Raw genomic sequence first — 26430 nt, 5'->3', positions numbered from 1 at the left:
GAGTAATTAGTGTGTTTTTGTTTTTAACACAGAGTGGGCACAGATGGCATTACTAATATGAAGGGGGCACAATGGGCATTACTACTGTGGAGGAGGCACAATGGGCAATACTACTGTGGAGGGGGCACAATGGGCATTACTACTATGGAGGGGGCACAATGGGCATTACTACTATGAAGGGGGCACAATGGGCATTACTACTGTGGAGGAGGCACAATGGGCAATACTACTGTGGAGGGGGAACAATGGGCATTACTACTATGGAGGGGGCACAATGGGCATTACTACTGTGGAGGGGGCACAATAGGCATTACTACTGTGGAGGGGGCACAATGGGTAGTACTACTATGGAGGGGGCATAATGGGAATTACTACTATGAAGGGGGCACAATGGGCATTACTACTGTGAAGGGGGCTCAGAGGGCATTACTACTGTGAAAGGGGCACAGAGAGGGTATTACTGTGAGGGGGCACAAAGAGGGCATTACAACTGTGAAGGGGACACAAACAGGGCATTACTACTGTGGAAGGGGCACAGAGAGGGCATAACTACTGTGAGGGGGCACAACTAGGGCATACTACTGTGAAGGGGCACAATGAAGGGATAAGTACTTTAAGGGGGCACAATGTGGGAATAACTACTGTGAAAGTTGTACAGTGAGGGCATAAATACTTTGAGAGGATACAGTCTGGACAAAACTACTGTGAAGGTTGTACAATGAGGGCAATATTACTGTGAGGGGGTACCATTTTATTTTATTTTTTTAAGTATTTAAGAGGTGCTAGAGAAAGGACCCACCCCAGATGCCACAAACCCTAGGCACGCCACTGCTCAGAATGCAGCACTTTACTGCACAAAAGTACAATATAACATGAAATTTCACAACATTAGAGAGTACTCTGATTAATATACAAAGTTTTCTTGCATTTGTTTGTTACCTTGCAAAGTTATGGTAACATACAGATTCAAGAAAAAGTAAGTGACGTGAACCATTTGGAATCACCTGGATTTCTGTATGACACACAATTGTACCGCTCATGTCTTTTATTGAGCACATTGAGTAAACATCTACAGTGTAGGGAGAAGAGTGAACCTTTGAATTAAATGACCTGTAGATCCTCATTAGAGGTGAGGGAATTATTGGAAAATTCTATTCCGCTGCTTCGCGAAATTTTACAAAATAATTTGCTCCGTGAGTACATTGCGTTGTAAGTAGTTCAATGACAGGGACCGGCGATGCCTCACATGATTGCAGCATCTGATGTAAATAACAGTGTTAAATAAAAAATAAAAAATGTATTAAAAATCATACTTACCTGATCCATTTGCTAATGACGGGGCGGCTGCCGCCTTCTTGCTTGAAGATCTGGCGCAAAATCTTGCCCAGACCAAGATGTCAAAATGCTGAAAAAAGGACTTCCAGTTTGGGAGTGGGCAGTTAATTTCGCAAAGTTATATAGAACCTTATAAACCTTGTAGATCATATTGTATCTATTTCATATGAATGTTATTTTTCATATTACTATCTTTCATGTTCCAGCTCAGTTTTCAGCGAAAGATTGGTATTCTGTATTGCCGTAGCGGGCAGTCTTCAGAGGAGGAGATGTATAATAATGAGACAGCAGGACCAGCTTTCCAAGAGTTTCTGAGTTTACTCGGAGATGAAGTCAGACTAAAGGGGTTTGACAAGTACAGAGCGCAGCTGGACAATAAAAGTAAGCTTTCTCTTTTCAGACATATTGTCATAGAAATTCCCACTTCAGTTATTTGGTCAGTGATTTCCATCAGTTATTGTGGGCCAAAACCTGTAGTGAAGCCTACGCGGAGATGAGGTGTAATGGAAAGATCTGCACCTGTTCTGTGTTTTTGACCCACACCTACTTTTGGCTCACAATAAGGGCTCATGCACACAAACGTATTTTCTTTCTGCGTCCGTTCCGTTTTTTTGGCAGACTGTATGCGGAACCATTCATTTCAATGGGTCCACAAAAAAACTGAAGTTACTCCACGTGCATTCCTTTTCCGTATGTCCGTATGTCCATTCCGCAAAAAGTAGAACATGTCCTATTATTGCCCACATTACGGACAAGGACAGGACTGTTCTATTAGGGGCCAGTTGTTCCGTTCCACAAAATACAGAATGCACACGGACGTCATCCGTATTTTTTGCGGATCTGTGTTTTGCTGACCAAAGAATACATACGGTGTATAATATTTGAAATAACTGATCATATAAGTGAAGTGTGAAGGCAGCCTAAATGTCCACCTTTTGCACTAATTCCATTTTATTTGTTGACAGCTGACAGTACTGGCATGCACTCTCTGTATACCCGCTACCAAGACTATGAGATCATGTTCCACGTTTCAACAATGCTTCCATTTACAGCAAGCAATAGTCAGCAGGTAGGCGGAAATAAGTGACAGCCTTTGTGGAATAATGTTTTGAAATACAATAGCATTTTCAGTTTGTTCTTTAATAATGTAAGGAGTATAGCTGCTACCTGTTTCTGTCCTCAGTATTAGGCCTCAAGTACACTAATGTATTTTCTTTCCGTGTACGTTCCGTTTTTTTTACGGACCATATGCAGAACCAGTCACTTTAACCACCTCCCGACCGCCTAACGCACGGATGCGTCCGGAAGGTGGTTGATTCATTCCTCCTGGACGCATCCGTGCGTCATCTCGCGAGACGCGAGATTTCCTGTGAACGCGCGCACACAGGCGCGCGCGCTCACAGGAACGGAAGGTAAGAGAGTTGATCTCCAGCCTGCCAGCGGCGATCGTTCGCTGGCAGGCTGGAGATGTGATTTTTTTTTTAACCCCTAACAGGTATATTAGACGCTGTTATGATAACAGCGTCTAATATACCTGCTACCTGGTCCTCTGGTGGTCCCCTTTGTTTGGATCGACCACCAGAGGACACAGGTAGCTCAGTAAAGTAGCACCAACCACCACTACACTACACTACACCCCCCCGTCACTTATTAACCCCTTATTCACCCCTGATCACCCCAGATCACCCCATATAGACTCCCTGATCACCCCCCTGTCATTGATCACCCCCCTGTCATTGATCACCCCCCTGTCATTGATAACCCCCTGTAAGGCTCCATTCAGAGGTCCGTATGAATTTTACGGATCCACTGATAGATGGATCGGATCCGCAAAACACATACGGACGTCTGAATGCAGCCTTACAGGGGAGTGATCAATGACGGAGGTGATCACCCCATATAGACTCCCTGATCACCCCCCTGTCATTGATCACCCCCCTGTCATTGATCACCCCCCTGTCATTGATCACCCCTCTGTAAGGCTGCATTCAGATGTCCGTATGATTTTTACGGATCCACTGATACATGGATCGGATCCGCAAAACACATACGGACATCTGAATGGAGCCTTACAGGGGGGTGATCACCCCATATAGACTCCCTGATCACCCCCCTGTCATTGATCACCCCCCCCTGTCATTGATCACCCCCCCCTGTCATTGATCACCCCCCTGTCATTGATCACCCTCCTGTAAGGCTCCATTCAGACATTTTTTTGGCCCAAGTTAGCGGAAATTTTTTTTTTTTTTCTTAGAAAGTCTCATATTCCACTAACTTGTGTCAAAAAAATAAAATCTCACATGAACTCACCATACCCCTCACGGAATCCAAATGCGTAAAATTTTTTAGACATTTATATTCCAGACTTCTTCTCACGCTTTAGGGCCCCTAGAATGCCAGGGCAGTATAAATACACCACATGTTACCCCATTTCGGAAAGAAGACACCCCAAGGTATTCCGTGAGGGGCATATTGAGTCCATGAAAGATTGACATTTTTGTCCCAAGTTAGCGGAAAGGGAGACTTTGTGAGAAAAAAATAAAAAATATCAATTTCCGCTAACTTGTGCCAAAAAAAAAAAATTCTATGAACTCGCCATGCCCCTCATTGAATATTCTGGGGCCCCTAGAATGCCAGGGTATTTATACTGCCCTGGCATTCTAGGGGCCCCAAAGCGTGAGAAGAAGTCTGGTATCCAAATGTCTAAAAATGCCCTCCTAAAAGGAATTTGGGCACCTTTGCGCATCTAGGCTGCAAAAAAGTGTCACACATCTGGTATCGCCGTACTCAGGAGAAGTTGGGGAATGTGTTTTGGGGTGTAATTTTACATATACCCATGCTGGGTGAGAGAAATATCTTGGTCAAATGCCAACTTTGTATAAAAAAAATGGGAAAAGTTGTCTTTTGCCAAGATATTTCTCTCACCCAGCATGGGTATATGTAAAATGACACCCCAAAACACATTCCCCAACTTCTCCTGAATACGGAGATACCAGATGTGTGACACTTTTTTGCAGCCTAGGTGGGCAAAGGGGCCCACATTCCAAAGAGCACCTTTAGGATTTCACAGGTCATTTACCTACTTACCACACATTAGGGCCCCTGGAAAATGCCAGGGCAGTATAACTACCCAACAAGTGACCCCATTTTGGAAAGAAGAAACCCCAAGGTATTCCGTGAGGGGCATGGCGAGTTCCTAGAATTTTTTATTTTTTGTCACAAGTTAGTGGAAAATGATGATTTTTTTTTTCTTACAAAGTCTCATATTCCACTAACTTGTGACAAAAAATAAAAACTTCCATGAACTCACTATGCCCATCAGCGAATACCTTGGGGTGTCTTCTTTCCAAAATGGGGTCACTTGTGGGGTAGTTAGACTGCCCTAGCATTCTAGGGGCCCAAATGTGTGGTAAGGAGTTTGAAATCAAAATCTGTAAAAAATGACCAGTGAAATCCGAAAGGTGCTCTTTGGAATATGGGCCCCTTTGCCCACCTAGGCTGCAAAAAAGTGTCACACATCTGGTATCTCCGTATTCAGGAGAAGTTGGGGAATGTGTTTTGGGGTTTCATTTTACATATACCCATGCTGGGTGAGAGAAATATCTTGGCAAAAGACAACTTTTACCATTTTTGTATACAAAGTTGTCTTTTGCCAAGATATTTCTCTCACCCAGCATGGGTATATGTAAAATGACACCCCAAAACACATTCCCCAACTTCTCCTGAGTACGGAGATACCACATGTGTGACACTTTTTTGCAGCCTAGGTGGGCAAAGGGGCCCACATTCCAAAGAGCACCTTTCGGATTTCACCAGCCATTTTTTACAGAATTTGATTTCAAACTCCTTACCACACATTTGGGCCCCTAGAATGCCAGGGCAGTATAACTACCCCACAAGTGACCCCATTTTGGAAAGAAGACATCCCAAGGTATTCGCTGATGGGCATAGTGAGTTCATGGAAGTTTTTATTTTTTGTCACAAGTTAGTGGAATATGAGACTTTGTAAGAAAAAAAATAAATAAATCATCATTTTCCGCTTACTTGTGACAAAAAATAAAAAGTTCTATGAACTCACTATGCCCATCAGCGAATACCTTAGGGTGTCTACTTTCCAAAATGGGGTCATTTGTGGGGTGTTTGTACTGTCTGGCCATTGTAGAACCTCAGGAAACATGACAGGTGCTCAGAAAGTCAGAGCTGCTTAAAAAAGAGGAAATTCACATTTTTGTACCATAGTTTGTAAACGCTATAACTTTTACCCAAACCATTTTTTTTTTACCCAAACATTTCTTTTTTAACAAAGACATGTAGAACAATAAATTTAGAGCAAAATTTATATATGGATGTCGTTTTTTTTTGCAAAATTTTACAACTGAAAGTGAAAAATGTCATTTTTTTTGCAAAAAAATCGTTAAATTTCGATTAATAACAAAAAAAGTAAAAATGTCAGCAGCAATAAAATACCACCAAATGAAAGCTCTATTAGTGAGAAGAAAAGGAGGTAAAATTCATTTGGGTGGTAAGTTGCATGACCGAGCAATAAACGGTGAAAGTAGGGTAGGTCAGAAGTGTAAAAAGTGGCCTGGTCATTAAGGGTGTTTAAGCCATGGGGGCTGAGGTGGTTAATGGGTCCACAAAAAAAACGGAAGTTACTCCGTCTGTATTCCGTTTCCGTATGTCCGTATTTCCGTTCCGCAAAAAAAGTAGAACATGTCCTATTATTGTCCGCTTTACTGACAAGCATAGTACTGTTCTATGAAGGGCCAGCTGTTCTGTTCCCGCAAAATACGGAATGCAGACGGATGTCATCCGTATTTTTGGCGGATCCATTTTTTGCGGACGGCAAAATACATACGGTCGTGTGCAAGAGCCCTTACTCTTAATTTTAACTATGCATGGCAGGTTTTAGACTAAGGCCTCATATACACGACAGTATTCTTTTGTGGTCCGCAAAAAGCTGTTCCGTTGTTCCGTGATCCGTTTCCGTTTTTGTTTCCGTGTGTCTTCCTTGATTTTTGGAGGATCACCAGACATGAAAAGTGAAAAAAAAATCTAAGTCAAGTTTGCCTTGCAAATGATAGGAAAAAAACGGACGCGGACGCGGATGACAATCTTGTGTGCCTCCATGTTTTTTTACGGACCCATTGACTTGAATGGGTCCGCGAACCGTTGTCCGTGAAAAAAATAGGACAGGTCCTATTTTTTTGACGGACTGGAAACACGGATCATGGACGCGGATGACAAACGGTGCATTATCTGAGTTTTCAACGGACCTATTGAAAGTCAATGGGTCCGCAGAAAATCACGAAAAACGGAACAACGGACACGGAACACAACAACGGTCGTGTGCATGAGGTCTAAGTGTGACCAAAATTAAAAGCGGGGTTCCTCAAATGTTGAGATCTAGTATCAACAATACAGTCACATTCACTGAACTAAATTTATAACATTTCCAAAGGAATTGTTAGGCCTCTTTCACACAAATGATATGGATTGGCTCCGGATGCGTTCCAGGTGCGTTCAGTGAAACTGAAGCGAGTTCAGTCAGTTTTGTCTGCGATTGCGTTCAGTTATTCAGTTTTTTCTGCGCGGGTGCAAAGTGTTTTGATGCGTTTTTCACACGCGTGATAAAAAACTGAAGGTTTACAAACAACATCTCTTAGCAACCATCAGTGAAAAACGCATTTCATCCGTACTTGCTTGCAGATGCAATGCGTTTTTCACTGGAGACCCATTCACTTCTATGGGGCCAGAGCTCCTTGAAAAACTCAATATGGACTCATTCACACGAACATGTGCTGCCCGTTGCCATATTGCGGACCGCATTTGCGGATCCTCAATACACTGGCACCATTCCGTGTGCATTCCGCATCACGGATACGGACCCACTCACTTCAATGGGTTCGCAAATCCAGGGAGGCGGAACGGAAGCACGGAACACTACGGAAGCACTACGGAGTGCTTTCTGGGGTTCCGTTCCATGCCTCTGCACCGCAAAAAGATAGAACTTGCTCTATCTTTTTGCGGAACGGACGGATGGCGGACCCATTCAAGTGAATGGGTCTGCGATCCCAGTGCGGCTGCCCCACGGACGGTGCCCATGCATTGCGGACCACAATTTGTGGTCCACAGCACGGGCTTCACACGGTCGTGTGAACAAGCCCTATAGAACATGCTGCGTTTTTCACGCAACACAGAACTGATACGTGAAAAAAAACGCTCATGTACACAGACCTATTGAAATCAATGGGTAAGGATTCAGTGCGGGTGCTATGCATTTACTATTGCACCCTCCTGGAAAACTCACTCGTGTGAAAGGGGTCTTAGGGTTTTAAAAGCTCAGGGGCGAAAGCCCCAAGGATTATGCCCACATCTAGAAAATTATATATATGCATAATACTGCTGTATCTGGACCAAATATTTCCTCCATCCACAGATAAAATGTTGCCTTCATACTGTTACTGAAAAAAAATGCACTATACAAAGACCTATATTATCAATTATACTGTAGTACTGTGCAAATCTCATCTAGTATTGTCATACAACGACCACCATGTTGTTACTGAATAAAAACCAATATACAAAGACCAGTATTATAATTAGATATGAGTGAATCGGCTTCGGATGAAACATCCAAAGTCAATTCGCGTAAAACTTTGTTCTAATACTGTACGGAGCAGGAGCTCAGTACAGTATTAGAATGTGTTGGCTCTGATGAGCCAAAGTTATTACTTTGCAAAGTCTCGCAAGACTTTGCATAATAACTTCAGAAATTAATTGATACTGTAAAAAAACATTTCCCGAACTCGGGTTCGGCTCCAAGTGGTACCTTGGAACCGAACCCGAGTTCGGGAAATGTTTTTTTTAGTGGCCTATGTCTATAACAGAAGCCTTAAAAAAGATTGTTCAGCTTCCTGTTTCCTCCCTTCACTGATCATAGAGGGAGATGATAGAGAGGATTGTGCAGCTGTAACTGAGCAGCTGTGTAGTTCTCTCTATGATCAGGCAGAGAGTATCATCAGTGCTCTGCCAGATCATTAATAGATGGAGTCTTTAAACTCACTTTAAAGGGAACAGTGCGGGTGGGGCCTCTTTGAGGACCAGTGCCCTGAGCTGTTGCCTAGTTTGCCCCTCCAAACATCAGCCCTGAATCTATGCGTTGTACATATTTCTATTTAAATTATTCTACAATATATATTTTAATGGTACCACGCCATGTTCAGATAAAGTAGTTAGCAATTTATTTTTAATAACACAATTTAATTAGTTGTGGCAAAACTATTAGGCTCATAAAGCAACCTACGATCAATAATCATTAGCCTCGTCACAAAAATAAAAACTGTCTGGTGTCCCATATCACAGTGCAACTGAAATCAAGCTTTACTCATATTGGAGGTCATTATGTGTCATGCACATATGGTGAAGGCATGCACTCTTACTCCTCACTGTGGCTCACTTGCAGGGAGGCTCCATCGTCCACCCACCTCTCTGTCTGTCAGCTTTTTCGTGGTTTGCTACATAGCTTCAGCAACAAGACGCAATCTCTGATAGTCCCTCTTTCGGCTTTTTTAACCTTGCCTTTCGGGGGCCCATGTTCTGGTGGTCACATCTTGAGCTCACCATTGTGCACACAGAGGCTGTACTGCCTCATTTATCAGCAGCTTGTCTTTAAGACGCCAGACCTGCTGATGGCTCTACAGTGGCACATTTTAATCTACATTGCAGCAGAACTAGTTCCAGAAAAATAGGCAAAACTTTCACTTTTTATTGGGTCACTAGTTTCTCCTCCTGAACACTTTGGTGCTTGTACAGCACCACCACTACTTACATGATGCATCACTACAAAGTTCCCTACTTTTGAAGATTTTGCATTGCAGCCTCCAGCCATTAGCTGCATGGGGTGACCTCTCCCCGTCACAATGATGCATGTGTCACAAAGGCTAACATCCACTGTTTCCAACTAGCAACCACTACCAGACCTAGTGAATGGTTTAACAACAATAAATACTTATATGCTTAGTAAATTAGGAAGTCCTAGTCTTGTACAATGTATTCAGATTTGCATGCTCTGCAACGGCACAAGCTCTAACTCTCTGTATTATCAGTAGTGCCAGGAAGAACAGTAACAGAAGGGTCACGTGTTCAGAGTCTATTTAGCAAGTATAGCAGGCACATAATGTAGTCAAGTCATAGGCTGAATACTGCTGAGGGTGGACCTTCTGGTAACATTGAAATGTCTAAAGAAACAGTGACTTCTTATACTAATAACATACTAATAACTGACAGTAAATACTAGTGCAAAGGTCTACAAGCTGCATAATTGTAACAGAGAGAGAGTGTAGACCCACTGTGCCAACTAGGCCTATTCCTAAAGGTCCCCTAGTTTTCACCCTTTAACCATTATACAGGAATCTGGTCTCGCTACAGGGGAGCCACCAGGCCACTTCCTCTTGAGATAGGCCCAATGTAGTTGGCAGCTGCTGGATCAATACAGCAGTCAACCTATAGTTAGGACAAGTAGCGGATTACCAAAGTCAATGAATATGCAGAGGTATGATACACGGGCAGACAGATAAGCATTGGAACACTAGCAAGCTAGGAACCTAAAGCTCAGGCACCATGCCCTAGGGGATGGCACCTTAAATACCCAAAAGTGACCTGCAATAGGATGGGGAAAATTAAGGGTGCGCGGGCACTGCAGAGGACCTGGAAGGAGAGCACAAACAGAGGAGCAAGGCAGCAGTGGGCACATGGAATTTCGGAAGCCGGACCTGCTGCAGAAGGCAGAGGAGAGCACACAGGTCCAGACCACATATAAAGCAAGATGCAGAGGGGGTGCAGAGCAAGTTGCAGATGCAGACAGGGTGCCTGTGCCTGCCAAGAAGAGCAGGACAGTGGCGGGAATGGGCTTCCATTGTTACAATAATGGTATTCCATCAGTTTATTTTGTTCATTTATATAGATCTTACATAATTCATAACTCTATACAGAGATTACCATCACTCATATCGATCCCTCTTCCCACTGAGACTCACAATCTTAATTTCTGTTTTTGTTCTTCATATTTCAATAATTATGTATCTGTATACATTTTAGTTCTGTGTTTTTTATTTGTTATTTCCCTATTTGGTATTTAAAACAACCTGTGAATGAAATGTGACTTTTGGATGACAGATTAACGGAATTTAATTGTATTCACCTATTTTCTGTTTTTGCAGTTACTTCGGAAGAGGCATATTGGTAATGATATTGTGACGATTGTCTTCCAAGAACCTGGTGCCCTCCCCTTTACTCCACAGACTATTCGTTCTCATTTCCAACATGTATTCGTTGTGGTTCATGTTCACAATCCATGTACTAATCATACCAGCTACAGTGTTGCCGTTACCCGCACTGCCGACACACCACTGTTTGGACCTCCTCTACCCACAACTTTATTCCGACGTTCTCCTGAATTTAGAGACTTTTTGCTGTCCAAAGCTGTGAATGGTGAGAATGCAGCTGAACGTGGAGGCAAATTTTTAGCCATGGCTACGAGAACCAGGGAAGAATACTTAAGAGACTTGGCTCAAGATCATGTAACTACTACTACTCTGGAGTCATGTTCATCTAAACTAGCCATTTTGAGTCTTTCCAAGAAAAGGGATCGAGCAGGTAGCACTGGCACTGGAGACAAAGGGGGGAAAGGAACTCGTTGGGCATACAGTGTTCCTCCAGAATTCCATAGCTCTGGTGCCTTGGTGTGGACAGTTAAAGCTGTGAACATCTCCATTCCAGAAAGTATTTACATGCTGGGGATATCTTCTGAGATGCTGGTGTTAGTTGACCCTAAAAAGGAGCATGAAGGAGCAGTCAGTTTTCACTGCTCATGCAGGGATGTACTTGGATGGACCTACTCTTCTAAAGGGGGATTGGATCTTTACTATGGTCGGGCAGGAAAGTTAGCACTTTGCCCAATTGCAAGCAATGAGACAGAAGTGGAAAATGAAATCAACCACATTGTCAAGAGACTGCAGGTAAGAACACACATGGATAGAAAGCAGAACATTGAAACAAGAGCCAGGGTTCTGGGCAGTATTTGAGGGTTAGAATCATACTGTAAGAAATGATTATATATAAATATACCTTATATATAATATACCCTCTTACTGGGTCTGGGTTCTTTAAGTTGGGTGTAATAAATGAGACACAAGAGTGAAATTAAACAATATGGATATTGTACAGTGTAGAAATATTAATATTACAATTATTGTTATCGAGTATATATAAGGAAGTAAAATTGAACAATAAAAAAAATATCACAAACAGAAAGACTTTTACACAATAATAGTTACAATAGCTTAAACTACAAAATTACAATATAAAGTTACTCCCAAAACCATTTGCTAACTAAACAACAAATTGCTCTCCCTCTACAGTAGTTACCATATAAAGGTCCGTCTAGGTCTCTAAAGTCCTTCCTTTGGCCCCTCTGGGTTTCTCTGGCACAAATATTTAGAATATAGTTATATATATTCGTAATTTAGAATATTCTAGATTTGTTTTTCATCAGTAACCTCCCTTCTTGCTTGTGGGCCAATGAGAAGGCTGCAATGTCTTTGTCTGAGCTTAGCAACATCCCTAGAAACCAACAGGAAAGTTGCCTACCCCTCACTATATAAGAACCTCCCCAGCAGCCCTTTTCTGTAGTTTTATGGAGTTCTGAGGGAGAGAGCAGTGTTATTGCTGTAACAAGTGAGGGAGGGGGCGGCACCAAAGCTCCGGCTGAATGCACAAGGATCAAGACGCTGTATGTGGCTGGAGAGGACACACACGATCGGCGGTGCTCAGCTGGAGGAATAAGATACAAGGGTCGAGGTACTGTAGAACGGAATAAGACAGCGGCACTCACCCGTGTGTAGTAAATTCAGCAACTTTATTAATCCGGTGCTACTGTACATCAGGCAGGGGGCGGACAATTCAAAACACACGCATTGATCAGCGGCGGCCGTTTCGCGCCAAATGCGCTTCTTCTGGCTGTGCGTCAATGCGTGTCCACACATCACTCCTCTTAAATACTGGCGCAGGCAGCTGTCACGGAAATCGACAGATCAGACTGCGTCAGCATCCAGGTGATGTGCTAATACAGAAATACATATAAACACAATATAAAAACAATGTACGTGCAAGAGACAAGGGAACATATACAAGCCGCACAACAAAAAGGCTTGGCGTATTGAGATATTACAAAAATGGACTTAGGTCATTCCTATCATTAAGTCCCAATTCCCCTAGGGCTTGTGTTCGCAATATCCATTTAGCCTCTCTCTGCAGGAGGAGGCGATGTCTATCTCCTCCCTGCACAGGGGCAGATACGGTTTCCAGGCCAGAAAAGGAGACACAACTCGTATCACTATCATGGGCACTTCTAATATGCTCTATAAACCTGGGACAACCTTTTCCTGTCTTAATAGAGTTAAATTGTTCTCTAACTCGTTCGAACAGGCATCTGATGGTTTTTCCGATGTGCCCCAGTCAATGGGTCTGCAATCCGGAAGGTCCGGTGTGGAACGGAGGCACGGAACTATGGAGTGCTCCCATCGGGTTTCTGTCAGTGCCTCCGCACCGCAAAAAAATACATGTTCTATTTTTTTTGCGGTGCGGACAGATCACAGACCCATTCAAGTTGAGTTGCGGGGGGGGGGGCCATGCAGAAATTTTCTGTGGGGCCCAGTCACTTCTAGTTATGCCCCTGTTAGTGGACACAGTATAGAGGCAATCACAAAGTCTTTAACTTAAATAGTTCAATGTTTATTCACACAGAAGGAAAAACAAAATAACAGATTGCAGTCTTGGTTCACACCATAGAAAGTCCACAGAACACAAACATTCACCTTGTTAGCAGTTTTTCATCAGCGGTTCTCAGTCCTTTTGCCCGGCACTCATCTTCAGATCCCAAACCACAGAGACTCCACAGCTTCACTGTGAGATAGAGGATAATCCACCACACCTGACAGTGCTTACTGCTTTTTATAAGCCTCCCAAGACCCGGCCTGGAACGTGGGGAGTAGCCACCCACCTAGCACTTTGGCTACTCCCAGTAAGAGCTGTCCCGGATCAGCTTTACAGCCATACTAACAACAAACAGTGTCAGACTGCAATCTGCAATACTGACACTTCAGTGAAAAAAAACGGCTCTTACCACACGGAGACCAGGAACCTCAGTGACACCTACCGACTATCAATGATGGCCCCTTGTTCCTTCCTACACCTGATATAGTGTAGCTGTTGCAGTGCAGGGTGTTAGGTAGTGTGATAGGCTCTGCTGTCCATACATACATGCTACAGACATAGTGCTGTGATGTCACAACAATACATAGTGCACCAATCAGTAATACATAGTCAGACCTTCTAAAATGTGAAGTTTCACGTATTGCGCCAAAATATATGCATCATTAATTGCCAATTAGCGCAATCGCAAACATATTGGAGCACTCTATCTGCATATAAAACCATTTTTAATGTTCTGTCGTGCCAATCATTTTATCCAGTCTCAGGAAACTTCTAGCAGCTTGGAAAATTTAGCAAAAAAAATTGCCGATTTTCGCAATCAAGAAAATAATAGCGAATTCGCGAATATATGACTAATATTCTACAAAATATTAGCGAAATATCACGAATTTGAATATTGCCCCTGCTGCTCATCACTAAAAATTAATAAAAATCTGTATTTTTTACAAAACTGTTCAAAGGGTATTTGTCCCAACGCACTCTGACCATTATCTGCAGTAGTATATGAGAAGTTCTGCAAAATAAAGAGTCCAGATTGCATTTTTTATATTTCTACTGCTCCCAGTTCCCCCACTGTCAGTTTTTATTGAAATACACAGTCCACACTGCTGTGCCACACTAAAAAACGGAGAGGACTCCTGTACACATGCACAGCAGTCCCAACAATGTATTTCAGTGCAACTTTCACTGACAGTGGGGGAATGGGGTGCTGTAGAAAAATAAAAAATAGCGATTTCTAAACGTCTTATGTGCAATACTACTCATGTACTACTGCAGATAATACTCCAAAATTGTGGTGACAGATTCCCCTTAACACTATATTGGTGTTAATAGTTTTAAGCAATAAGCAATTCAAACAAATGCTATCAAATGAAAAGGCATTATGTCGGATTCATAGTTAAACTCGCAATAATAGTATGCCTATAAAATACATAAAAGTATATGTAGACTTAAGCCTCATGCATATGGTTGTATCATGCAACTGTGTTATAAAGATACATAAGCCAGTACACATAGTCTGCTATGAACCCACACTGCACTTTTGAGTGCCGTCAGTTTTATATCTAGGCACCGAGATTTTGTTTCCTTTTTGTCTCATGCATGCTATGAGAATTTCATGTACAAATTCAGTGCTTTATTCCAAATAATCAAATATTATGGCAAAAAGTTTGGATAATTGTGCTGCATGTTTAATGAGGTGAGCACTTGTGAGATCCTCAAATGGCCAAGACAGATATTCATCCTCTAGAAGTAGAACTAGAAACCAGTCTGTCTCAGATTACTTCAGCGTCAGGTCTCCAACTCAGTATTGAAGTGCCCATGAGCCAGGAGACGCAGATTGAACCAGGAAGGACTTGAAACTGCTTATGCCATATTTGTCTCCGAAGCTCTATTCACATTATGTTTCAGTCATGTATACACCACAAAAAAAACTGAGTATGCATCAAAAATATGGTTTAAAGGGGTTGTCCCATCTCACTTTTCCATGGCGAGGTGGGACTAAGCTCCGGCCCCATGTGGCAGAGCTTATAGAAATAGCCAAACGGGCCAGCCGTCAACTGTTTCTCTAACTCCCATTGTAGTGAACTGGAGCTGAGCAAACAGCATAGCAGAACAAGCTACTGTTCTGCGACCCTCTGGCTGTAATTCTCCCAATGGTTGCCAAAAGGGCTTCCTTTCTGCATCTGCCAAGGTAGGATGCCTTTTCTTTTTTCGCTGTATAGAATAGTGTAGCAGACTAGGCTCTATCTTATGCAGAAGCATCCATCAATGTATCATATAACTTTGATGGTTCAACAGAGCTTATATGCTATATTACTAGATAATTCTTTAAATATGTTTAAGTAGAAAGACCAGGGGCAAGCTAAGATCTTGAAAGCTCATGGGCACGGGCCCAGAACCCAGATTTATTATAATAATGGCAATCAGATATACCCAGATGGTCATAGTGCCAAATTTAGTGCTCTGCTTATTGCCCTGCACAGTATAGTACCTCCCACTAATACTGCCACCGTAGTGCCCCCACACTGTTATAAAGTCCTCAAACTGTAATAGTGCTCCCCACACTCTAAAAATTGCCCTTTAATAGCACATAGTACTAGTACCCCACAGCCATAGTGCCCCTGTGTGCCCCCATACAGTAATGCAGCCTTTTAGTTCCTCCAACAGAATTTAGAGTGCCTCTTAGTTGCCCACAGTAATAGTGCCCCTACACTGTAATAATGTCCTCCACAAAGTAATAGTGCCACAGTTGTTCCCTACACAGTAACACTGTCCCCTTTGTTCCCTTCTTACAGAAATGATGTCCCTTTTTGTAGTTCCATTGTATTGTGCCTCTTAGTTTAGCATTGATGCCCGCCTAGTGCCCCACACATAGTAGTAGTTCCCCCACGCTGTGTCGGCACCCCCAGATAGTAATGATGTCACTTTATTGTCTCCCACAGAGTATATTAGTATAGTATTAGTATTAGTATAGTAGTGCCCCATCATGGTTTTGGTGCTCCACCAGTACTGGTTTCCTCTGAAAATAATAAAATGGATACTCACCTTAGGTCACCTAGTCCTGTTCTCATCATATGGAGCAGAGCAGTCTACAGGCCTCTTCCAGCCTGCAGACTATGAGACACCAAAACGGAAACGCAGAGCATTGTTCCTTCCTGTGCCGAGCCGCAGACACCTAATGGCTGAGCAGGGAGCCCACACCTCCACCATAGCAATACCAGTTCAACTGTATCTGCTTCCTGAGGCTAGCTCGGGGATCTGTGGCACCAGGCCAATAATTCTGTGCTTCTCAGCCAGATTTTGATGCTGGTGACACCCCTGACAGCCTCTAACACAACATTACATTGACCAATGATGCAATAGCATTCTTCTGTGCTAGGGTCTACTCACACGGCTTTTACAGCATATGTTGGAGATATATGGAAGGATTTCACATATTTCTCCGATGTCACTGTATATACAGTGGCCTACTTCACCCATAGGCTCCCATGTTACAGAGCAATGTCTATGTATAGAATAGTGCAGCGGACTTTGGTGAATAAAAGGTGTACAAACATCTACCAGCCTGACAGTGGCCAAAAAGACACTCTCTTGAATGAGTATGGCTACATTTGAAATCCCCACTGTATTTGTACCACTTTATTGTACCTTACGGACACTGCAAACAAAGGATAAATTCAAATTTACATGACCTCAGATTATAATAATGAGCAAACGTATTCCTTATCCCCTGCATGTACATTATAGGAAAGAATCAGCTTGTTTTTGTTTTTTTCTAGAAAACAACTCCTTTACAAATGTAGAAATCAGGAAGTTTGTATAATAAAAACAGGAAATAGATTTCAGGAAGTAAGCCTGTTCTAATGGAGGGCAGTCATTGTAAAAGGGATGGACTATGGAACCAAATCATTCTAAAAGTGCAGCAGTAATCAATTCGGACATACTGCTGTAGCCTATGCAGTTCTACAATGCAGACACTTTATCAGGAATGTGTCAAATGTAATAAATACTGTATTTTCCTAATTAATGGACTTTAGACTAGGATCATAATCCCGTCATAACTGTAAAACCTGATGGTACCCAAGAAAATAAGCCACAGGATATTGACAGCAGTACACCACCCAAAATTGTTTATTATCCCAAGTGGTTCCCAACAACATCCCAGCGATAAAGATCAAAGTGATGAATTATAGTAGCCTTGATTACATGACCAATCACAATGCAAGCTCAGTATAATGCGACTTCAGATCTATAATCCGAAGCCTGCTTCGCTTATCTCTAATAATGACCTAACTAGTCTTAAATGACCTGTTATTGACCAACCAGTCACAATGAGTGGTTCAATCAGTGTCAAACTTGAATGCGATTTTGTGGGTTCAGAATTACATAGTAACATAGCTTGTACTGCTGAGAAAGCCATATGCTCATCTAGTTATGGCTACTTTCACACTAGCGTTTTTTCCTTTACAATAATACAACTGCATGCATCCATCATGAACGGATCCGGTTGTATTATATGTTCTATAGCCATGACGCATCCGTCTTGAACACCATTGAAAGTCAATGGAGGACGGATCCGTTTTCTATTGTGCCAGATTGTGTCAGAAAAGACGGATCCGTCCCCATTGACTTACATTGTGTGCCAGGACGGATCTGTTTGGCTCCGCTTCGACAGGCTGATAGCAAAACGCTGCAGGCAGTGTTCTGGTGTCCGCCTCCAGAGCGGAATGGTGACTGATCGGAGGCAAACTGATGCATTCTGAACGGATCCTTTAACATTCAGAATGCATAAGGGCAAAACTGATCCGTTTTGGACCGCTTGTGAGAGCCCTGAACGAATCTGACAAACGGAAAGCCAAAACGCTAGTGTGAAAGTATCCCAAGGCCTCTTGCACACGACCGTATGGCTTTTTCAGTATTTTGCGGTCTGCAAAAAACTGACCCTCGAAAAAAAAAAACGGGTCACGTCCGTGGGCATTCCGTTTTTTGAGGAACGGAACAGCTAGCCCCTGAAAGAACAGTACTATCCTTGTCCGTTATGCGGACAATAATAGGACAATTTCTATCTTTGAACGGAGTGGAAAAATGGAACTACAGAAACGGAAGGCATACGGAGTACCTTCAGTTTTTTTTTGCAGATCCATTGAAATGAATGGTTCCGTATACGGTCCGTATACAGAACGCAAAAAACGGAACGTAAACAGAACAAAAAACGTTTGTGTGTAAGAGGCCTAAGGCGGGCCGCAAAATGCGGGCCGCAATGCACAAACACCGTCCGTGGGGCAGCCGCAGAGGATCGTGGACCCATTCACTTTAATGGGTCCGCGATCCGGCCGTTCCAGAAAAAGATAGGACATGTTCTATCTTTTTGCGGAACGGAAGTACAGGATGAAACCCCACGGAAGCACTCCGTAGTGCTTCCGTAGGGTTCCATTCCATGCTTTCGTTCAGCACCATTCTGCATCTCGGGATTTGCAGACCCATTGAAGTGAAAGGGTCCGCATCCGTGATGCAAAATGCACACGGAACGGTGCCCGTGTATTGCGGATACGCAAATGCGGACCGCAATACGGCAACGGGACAACTACGGTCGTTTGCAGGAGGCCTAAGCCTGTTATCCTGCAAAGTTGATCCAGAGGAAGGCAAAAAAACACATTAGGGTAGAAGCCAATTTTCCTAGTTTTAGGCTACATGCACACGAACGTAAGGGCTCCGTGCCCGTGCTGCGGACCGTAAATTACAGTCCCCAATGCACGGGCACAGACTGTGGGCCAGCCACATGCGGATCGCAGACCCATTCACTTGAATGGGGTCCGCGATCCGCATCTGACAGTCCGCACCGCAAAAAAGTAGTGCATGCGCTACTTTTTAGCTGTGCGGAGGCGCGGCCAGAAACCCACGGAAGCACTTCGTAGTGCTTCCATGGGTTTACGATCCGTGCCTCCGTTCCGCATCTCCGTGATCGTGGACCCATTCAAGTGATGCGGAATGCACACGGCCGGTGCCCGTGAATTGCGGAACCACTGTATGCGTGCCGCAATACGGCCACTGGGGGCACACGGTCGTGTGCATGTAGCCTTATCTAGTAATCTATTAAATATAATCTGTTACATTACATTCATCAAATACATCCAGGCCCCTCTTGAACTCTTTTAGGCCTCCTGCACACAAACGTCTTTTATTTCCGTTTACGGGCCGTTTTTTGCGTTCCGTATACGGTCCGCATACAGAACCATTCATTTCAATGGTTCCGCAAAAAAAACTGAATGTACTCCGTATGCATTCCGTGTCCGTATTTCCGTTCCAATAAAAATAGAACATGTCCTATTATTGCCCGCAAATCACGTTCCGTGGCTCCATTCAAGTCAATGGGTCCGCAAAAAAAGGAACACATACGGAATGCATCCGTATGTCTTCCGTATCCATTCTGTTTTTGCGGAAACATCTATTGAAAATGTTATGCCCAGCCCAATTTTTTCTATGTAATTACTGTATACTGTACTACAACGGAAACAAAAAACGGAACAACGGATCTGTAAAAAACGGACCGCAAAACACTGAAAAAGCCATACGGTCGTGTGCAGGAGGCCTTGAACTCACCATCATGACCGTCTCTGGCAGAGAGTTCCATAGTCTCACTGCTCTTACAGCAAAGAATCCTCTTCTGTGTTGGTATACACACCTTTCCTCCAGACGTAGAGGATGTCTCCTTAATCTCATGCAAGAGATCTCTCTATTGACCAGTGATGTATTTATACATAGTTATTTGATCTACCTTCAGCTGTCTTTTTTATAAACGAAATAAATGTCATTTTGATAACTTTTTTGGGAACTGTAGCCCACCTGTTCCATTTATTGCTCGTGTGGGCTGCCTTTGAACCCGCTAAACCATTACTATATGTCTTTCTTAATTCTTCACTGCTTAATTTCTAACTCCAGGTAGTAGCTTTATCTTTGTGACTCTGTCCTCTGACTAGACATAGATTAAGAGTTGAAATGTTGGTTTCCTTAAGCCACCACTAGAGGGAGCTTAAGAGCTTACTGCATACTGTGCTATTATCAACTTCACTGTAATAATTGTGAAATCTCTATATAGCGCTTTGTAATATGCTGTCACTATACAAGCAACAGGAATTAATATACCACCGATAAATATTCAGTCACTAAACTCTCTGTAGTGTGACAAGAAGTCAGCATGTTGTCTTCAAATTATGTCTATGCAGAGTATTTGGAGCTCTGCATCAGGGAAACAAAGCTCTGACCACTGGGAATATATTAAGAACACATTGGCGGACCTTAATTTTATAAGGTCATTATAATCCAAATAATCTAGAAAATGCACATTGAATCTATAATTCCCATCATATTACTTTCCCTTTTTCCCCTTTTACAGTTTTTACTATTTTACAATATTTTTGGGATGGTTATAAAGCTAAGAAAATGAGAATAAGAAGGGAAATATAGGAGAGGAGGCCAACCTGACATAGTAATCTGGAGTACATGGTTTAGCATATGAGTACAAACTAGAGGATAAAAGCAAAATATCAGAGTAGACTTTATCTCATGATGTATATAACTGTATGGGCACCATGTCTGTGACAGGACTCCGCATATGACATGCCAAATGGACATAGGAAATGTGGTTAAATGTCCATATATGATAAATTATTTGATCTGTTTGTATCTGCATCAGAAATTCCAGATGCATTTCTCTCTGTAGGTTGTCTCCGGTGGGTGTGAGACCCGTGAGATCCCTCTTTTAAGGAATGGTCTTGGGCAGCTTGGATTTAATGCCGATTCTGGTGGGTTTGTGATAGAAGTGGAAAGATTCAGCATGGCAGAGACTGTAGGACTGTGTCCTGGTGCAAGGCTTGTTGCAATCTGTGGTCAGCCTTTCTGTTCATTGACCCCTGAGGATGTCCGCAACCTTTTCCTTCGTGCAAAAAAAGTGACAGTAACCACTCTGCCTCCTGATGAAGCAGGGAAGCCCCGCAGGTAATATCAGAGCTAGAGTCAACTCCATCAAGTCATGGTTACAAGTGTGTCATGGGTCCTAACCTTTACTGTACTTGGTCCTTAGGAGCTTCTCTGAGCTATATGTAAAGTCGCTGCAAGAACAAAGAATTATGAGACGCTCAGAAGGGGACATAGAGAAGGATGATGTGACAGCAAGAAAGGCAGAAACTGCTCCAGAGACTAGGAACATCCTGCGCACCTTATCTGTTCAGGAAGAGAGGACAGAGTTCAGGTAACACAATGGGGCAGGTTTATTAATATTGTCCTGAAAAATAGCTCGTCAATATCTGATTGATGGAAATCCAACTCATCAGCTGTGTATGAGGGCTGGCACCGGAATAGAACGGCTCTATACATTGTGTAGTTATTGCAGCACTGCTCTCATTGTGGTTTTCTTAAAATTCTCAAAAAGTGAGTATCCTGACCCCCCTGTGCTGCCTGATCACTAATACCATATTGGCCATATGTTGTCATCAAGCAATGCTTGCATAGCAGTGTTGTAGACTGAATTTGCAGTTTAAGGTGCCTTCACATGTGGTTAATGCATTGGTGGAAAAATCCACATCATAAGGGCACACAAACGTATTTTCTTTCCGTGTCCGTTCCATTTTTTTTTGCGGACCGTATACGCAACCATTCATTTCATTGGGTCTGCAAAAAAAACGAAAGGTACTGTGTGTGCATTCCGTTTTCGTATGTCCGTTTTTCCGTTCCTCAAAAAGATTGAACATGTCCTATTATTGTCTGCATTACGGACAAGGATAGTACTGTTCTATCAGGGGCCAGCTGCTCCGTTCTGCAAAATGCGGAATGCACACAGACGTCATCCATATTTTTTGCGGATCCGTTTTTTGCAGACAGCAAAATACATACGGTTGTGTGCCTAAATAGTTTTCCATATATCCCTGTGGAGTTTAAATTTGTGTTGTGAAGTCCAATTTCTCCCTAAATTTCAATAGGGAATTACAATCTGCAATAAAATTCACAATAAAATATGCTCCAAAATCTGCATGAACCTAATGATACACAAACGCGGATTTCAGTGCGGAATTTTCTGCCACGTCTGAAGGCACTTTTACATCAGAGGTATATTTCAAGAGGATCTCCTGATGGATGTCTATGACGTATGTCAATGTGTAGCTATATAGTGCCAAATGTCACCCAAAGGCTCTCATGATCAAAAATTAAGGGTTCATTTATCAAATTGGTGTAAAGTAGAACTGGCATAGTTGCCCACAAAGGAGCTGTGAAAAATGAAAGGTGGAATCTGATTGGTTTCTACGGGCAACTAAACCAGTTCTACTTTACCCTACTTTGATAAATCTGCCCTTATATACTGTATATATACATATACAGTATATGTACGTATATTGATATTGCCCAGTATACTTTCTCATGGAATGCCTCTGCATCGCTTAGCGCAGTCTTAGGCTACTTTCACACTTGCAGCAGGACGGATCCGACAGGCTGTTCACCCTGTCGGATCCGTCCTTCCGCTATTTCGCCGTGCCGCCGGACCGCCGATCCGTCCCCATTGACTATAATAGGGAGGGGACGGGGGTGGAGCTCTGGCGCAGCACGGCAGTGCACGGCAAAAGGCCACCTGACTAAAAGTCCTGCATGTCCGACTTTTTAGTCCGGCGGCCTCTCACCGCGAACTGCCGTGCTGCGCCGGAGCTCCGCCCCGTCCCCATTATAGTCAATGGGGACGGAGTGGCAACACAGCGAAATAGCGGAAGGACGGATCCGACAGGGTAAACAGCCTGTCGGATCCGTCCTGCCGCAAGTGTGAAAGTAGCCTAAAAAAAGTAAACTAATATACGTACCAGCCCCACAGAGACCAAAGGCAAATTGTTTTGGACTCCATCAGGTGAACTGGGCCGATATATGGCATATGTGCCAGGAGCTTTCTGGCATCAGCTGTAAGGCCTCATGCCCACGACCGTTGTTTGGGTCCACATTGGATGCGGACCCATTCATTTCAATGGGGCCGCAAAAGATGCGGACAGCACTCCGTGTGCTGTCCGCATCCGTGGCTCCGTTCCGCAGCCCTGCTAAAAAAATATAATATGTCCTATTCTTGTCCGCGCTTTGCGGACAAGAATAGGCATTTATATGGCCGCAAATTGCAGAAGGCAACACAGGCGGCTTCCGTTTTTTGCGGATCCGCGGTTTGCGGACCGCCAAAAACGGCACGGCCGTGTGCATGAGGCCTAAAGGAGAAATACTTGCTGACAAAATGTAGGAAGACTAAGGAAAATGACTGAAATGTCATGTTATGAAAAAGAAATCCGATCTGCCACAGGATAAAGATCCTTACACCTTGCAGCCTCCACCCGCTGGTTCATTGTCTGTATAGCGCACATACTGTCATCGTGCTCAGATATATTGTGGTAAATGTAGATTTCTTTATAATTTGAGTGATTTTTTTTTTCTAAGATTCAACAAAGCTGATTTGGCTCCCCCTGATATTATTCCTCAACCAGATCCATCTAAAGATGAAGAGGTGAGATCCATTTCTTGTCTAGGAACGACGCGTCTATTTCCATAGGCGTTCGCTTCTTCGTAATTTATCTATTTATGACAATAATGCTGGAAATATTCAGCTTTGTAATGCGGATTTCTATAATAGTCATTCATTACACAAAGTCTCAATGTCATAGTGCTATGTACTGCACACTGAACTGATTATTATTTCCCAGATTATGGATGACACATTTGAGGAGCCTCCGGCAGAAATGACTGATTCAGATGTTCCTGTACGTGAAGAGTCCTTCTCTCCTGCGCCCTCTACTCAGGAACACCACAAAAACAGTAAAGTCCATTTATATTACTGTCATTATGTGCATTTATGTAAAAATGAAAAAAATAAATAAAAAAAGAACAAAGTCATGATATACATATGTATAACAGTTTTGTTATTTTAATTGATTCTTTTTTATTTATGAAATAGGGACCCATGCAGATTTATAATATATATTAAGAGAAAATGCTGCTCACATGTATGAGATAGAACATATGTATCTATGAACTCGCTGAATAGGACTAGACCTTTGACACGTTACCTGGCACAGATCTTCATATAACTTTGTTGCTGAGTCTTATGAACAGTGGATAGCGCCACTTCAGTTGTAGATGACATATTATACGACTGTGGAGAGACAGGGTCTTCTGTGTTGCTATGGAATGTGAGAAGAATTTTTAGGTATATTAGACAGTTTTATGATTCACATAAATTTTTGAAATGATTGCACAAATTAAAAACTTTCTGAAAACAAAGATACAAATAAAAATATTGACATTTCCAGGTACTGAAGCACAGGATTAGCTGTAAAGAAGCATGCTACAGGCAGCCAGTAAATCCTTGACAAATTTTTAGTTCTTCTGGGAATATTTGTACTTTCTGATTTTGGGCTCTAATATTTCTTAATACGTCTTAATATTTCATAAGGGTTATATCAAAGGGGAACTCCACTAGTCACAAGAATGGGGACCTAGTGTTCCCCCTTTGAAAGAAGCAACAGTCTGGCATGCACATTGCCACTCCATTCATCTCTATGGGGACTACCGGAGATAGCCAAGTAGAAACGCCATTGAGTTGAATCGAGCATGAATGTGTAACTGCCACTCCATTCAAACAGAGTGCCCTTTCTTGTGATTGGCGGGGCCCCAGTGGTCGGAACCATGTGAAAATGGGGTCATTTATTAAGACCAGTTAGTTGATGCCGGTCTTAATTCCCCTGTGCTGGAGGTGAATGCGCCAACATTTTGTAGAGGTACAGGCCTCTACATAACTTTGGCACTTTGTGCTGCCAGGTGTGTGACATGCTTTAACTTATGCCAGCTCTCCTTTGCTGGCATAGTTTAAGACCATTTTCAACACCATAAACTGGCATGGAAAATGATGAATGAGACAGGCCGAGTGCAATTATGTAATTTGTATCTGCATGCTCACTTGCATTCTGACTGAGCTCCTACAAAGCAGCAGAATAATACATTGAGAAGACTCCTTTTTTGAGTCCTCTCCATTATGTGCGTGAGCACGATAGTCCTCTCAATGCTTTTTACTGCTGGTTTGTCAGAGTACAACGTCGGAATGTAAGTGAGCATGAGGATAAAAATTACATTACCGGACTTGGTGTCACTTATACTATATACCTCTTACTCTAGTTTGGTGGGTGTTTCAGAACTGACAGATTCCCCTTAATGTGCAGAGCACCATACAACAGCACATGAGGGGCTATTCTCCTATAGTATGGAGATGCTGGGTCTCCTATGGCCTCTGTACAGCTTATAAGGGATCACTCGCTCTCAGGCGGTCACAATCACAGACTTCTTCGCAGACCACATGATTTAATGTCCAAACTGGTGCTTTATTTTGGCACTTCAGCACCCGCACAAACATAAAGCATCAAATAAACACCTGCCCGCCTGGGCTCTAACTAATAAACAGTAGTTTTCCCTGACTTACCTCTAAGCACAGGGTCTCAGGCTCCAAGCCTTAGCAGGTCTGCTCATCAGATACAAGTCCATACAGGGAAGAGATCCGGCTACACATCCTCGTGGTCCCTCATGGCCGAGACCACCCAGAGCCTCCCTAGGCCTCTGTTTCCAAGTCCTTCTCTCCCACGACTGACACACAGAGGGTGGGTTTTATTCCTCCTTGATTACAGCAGGCTTCACCTGCGATGACCTCAGGCTAGGGGAAAACCCCTGTCGTGGAATGGGCAGTGGACTGGGAAGGTCCCACTGCAAAACCTATCTTCCCAGTCCAAATAAAATCCAGCCCTTGTACTCCAACAAAAAAAATAGCCCCAACAACTATGTTTGCTGAAGCCAGCGCCATCCTCCTGGATTTTACATATCTCACCTAGTTGAGGAACCTGGGTGAGATATACACCCCTTCCAGGACTTTTACTGTACACATCGCCACAAGCCTCTTATATGGGGATTTGCCATGTGCATGAGGCCTAAAGGTGTTTCTCTGACATATGCTTGCATATCAATGTAGATATATCAGAATGTAGAAGTTTGTCATGTAATTAATGTATTGATTTTAAATTCTATAGCAGAAAATCCTTTTTGAAAATTAATAAATATTTTAGGACTGTAGTAGGATTATTGAATCATGGCTAAACTACCTGTCAGGACACTCACTATATCTACCGTAATTCTAGACAATACAGGCTATGGACACTTACATTACATATCCCTGGGCTTAGTTCTAAGGCTACTTTCACACTCGCATTTGGTGCGGATCCATCATGGATCTGCAGAGACGGATCCACACCGATAATACAACTG

The 26430-nt window shown here is 42.9% G+C and overlaps 1 protein-coding gene across 5 annotated transcripts in view; it reads left to right on the top strand.

Moving 5' to 3' along the window:
- SIPA1 (signal-induced proliferation-associated 1) overlaps positions 1–26430 on the top strand; it is a 156300-nt gene that overhangs the window by 110218 nt on the left and 19652 nt on the right. For all 5 annotated transcript variants that reach the window (XM_040408979.1, XM_040408981.1, XM_040408977.1 and 2 more), the window contains 7 exons: positions 1542–1716; positions 2301–2404; positions 10557–11354; positions 20831–21105; positions 21191–21358; positions 23566–23632; positions 23829–23940. In XM_040408979.1, coding sequence (XP_040264913.1) covers positions 1542–1716; positions 2301–2404; positions 10557–11354; positions 20831–21105; positions 21191–21358; positions 23566–23632; positions 23829–23940 — 1699 coding nt within the window. The remainder of the gene's footprint in view (positions 1–1541; positions 1717–2300; positions 2405–10556; positions 11355–20830; positions 21106–21190; positions 21359–23565; positions 23633–23828; positions 23941–26430) is intronic.

The sequence above is a fragment of the Bufo bufo genome, chromosome 10 (assembly GCF_905171765.1).
Source record: "Bufo bufo chromosome 10, aBufBuf1.1, whole genome shotgun sequence".
NCBI classification, from domain to species: domain Eukaryota; kingdom Metazoa; phylum Chordata; class Amphibia; order Anura; family Bufonidae; genus Bufo; species Bufo bufo.
This window is presented reverse-complemented; position numbering and strand designations above follow the sequence as displayed.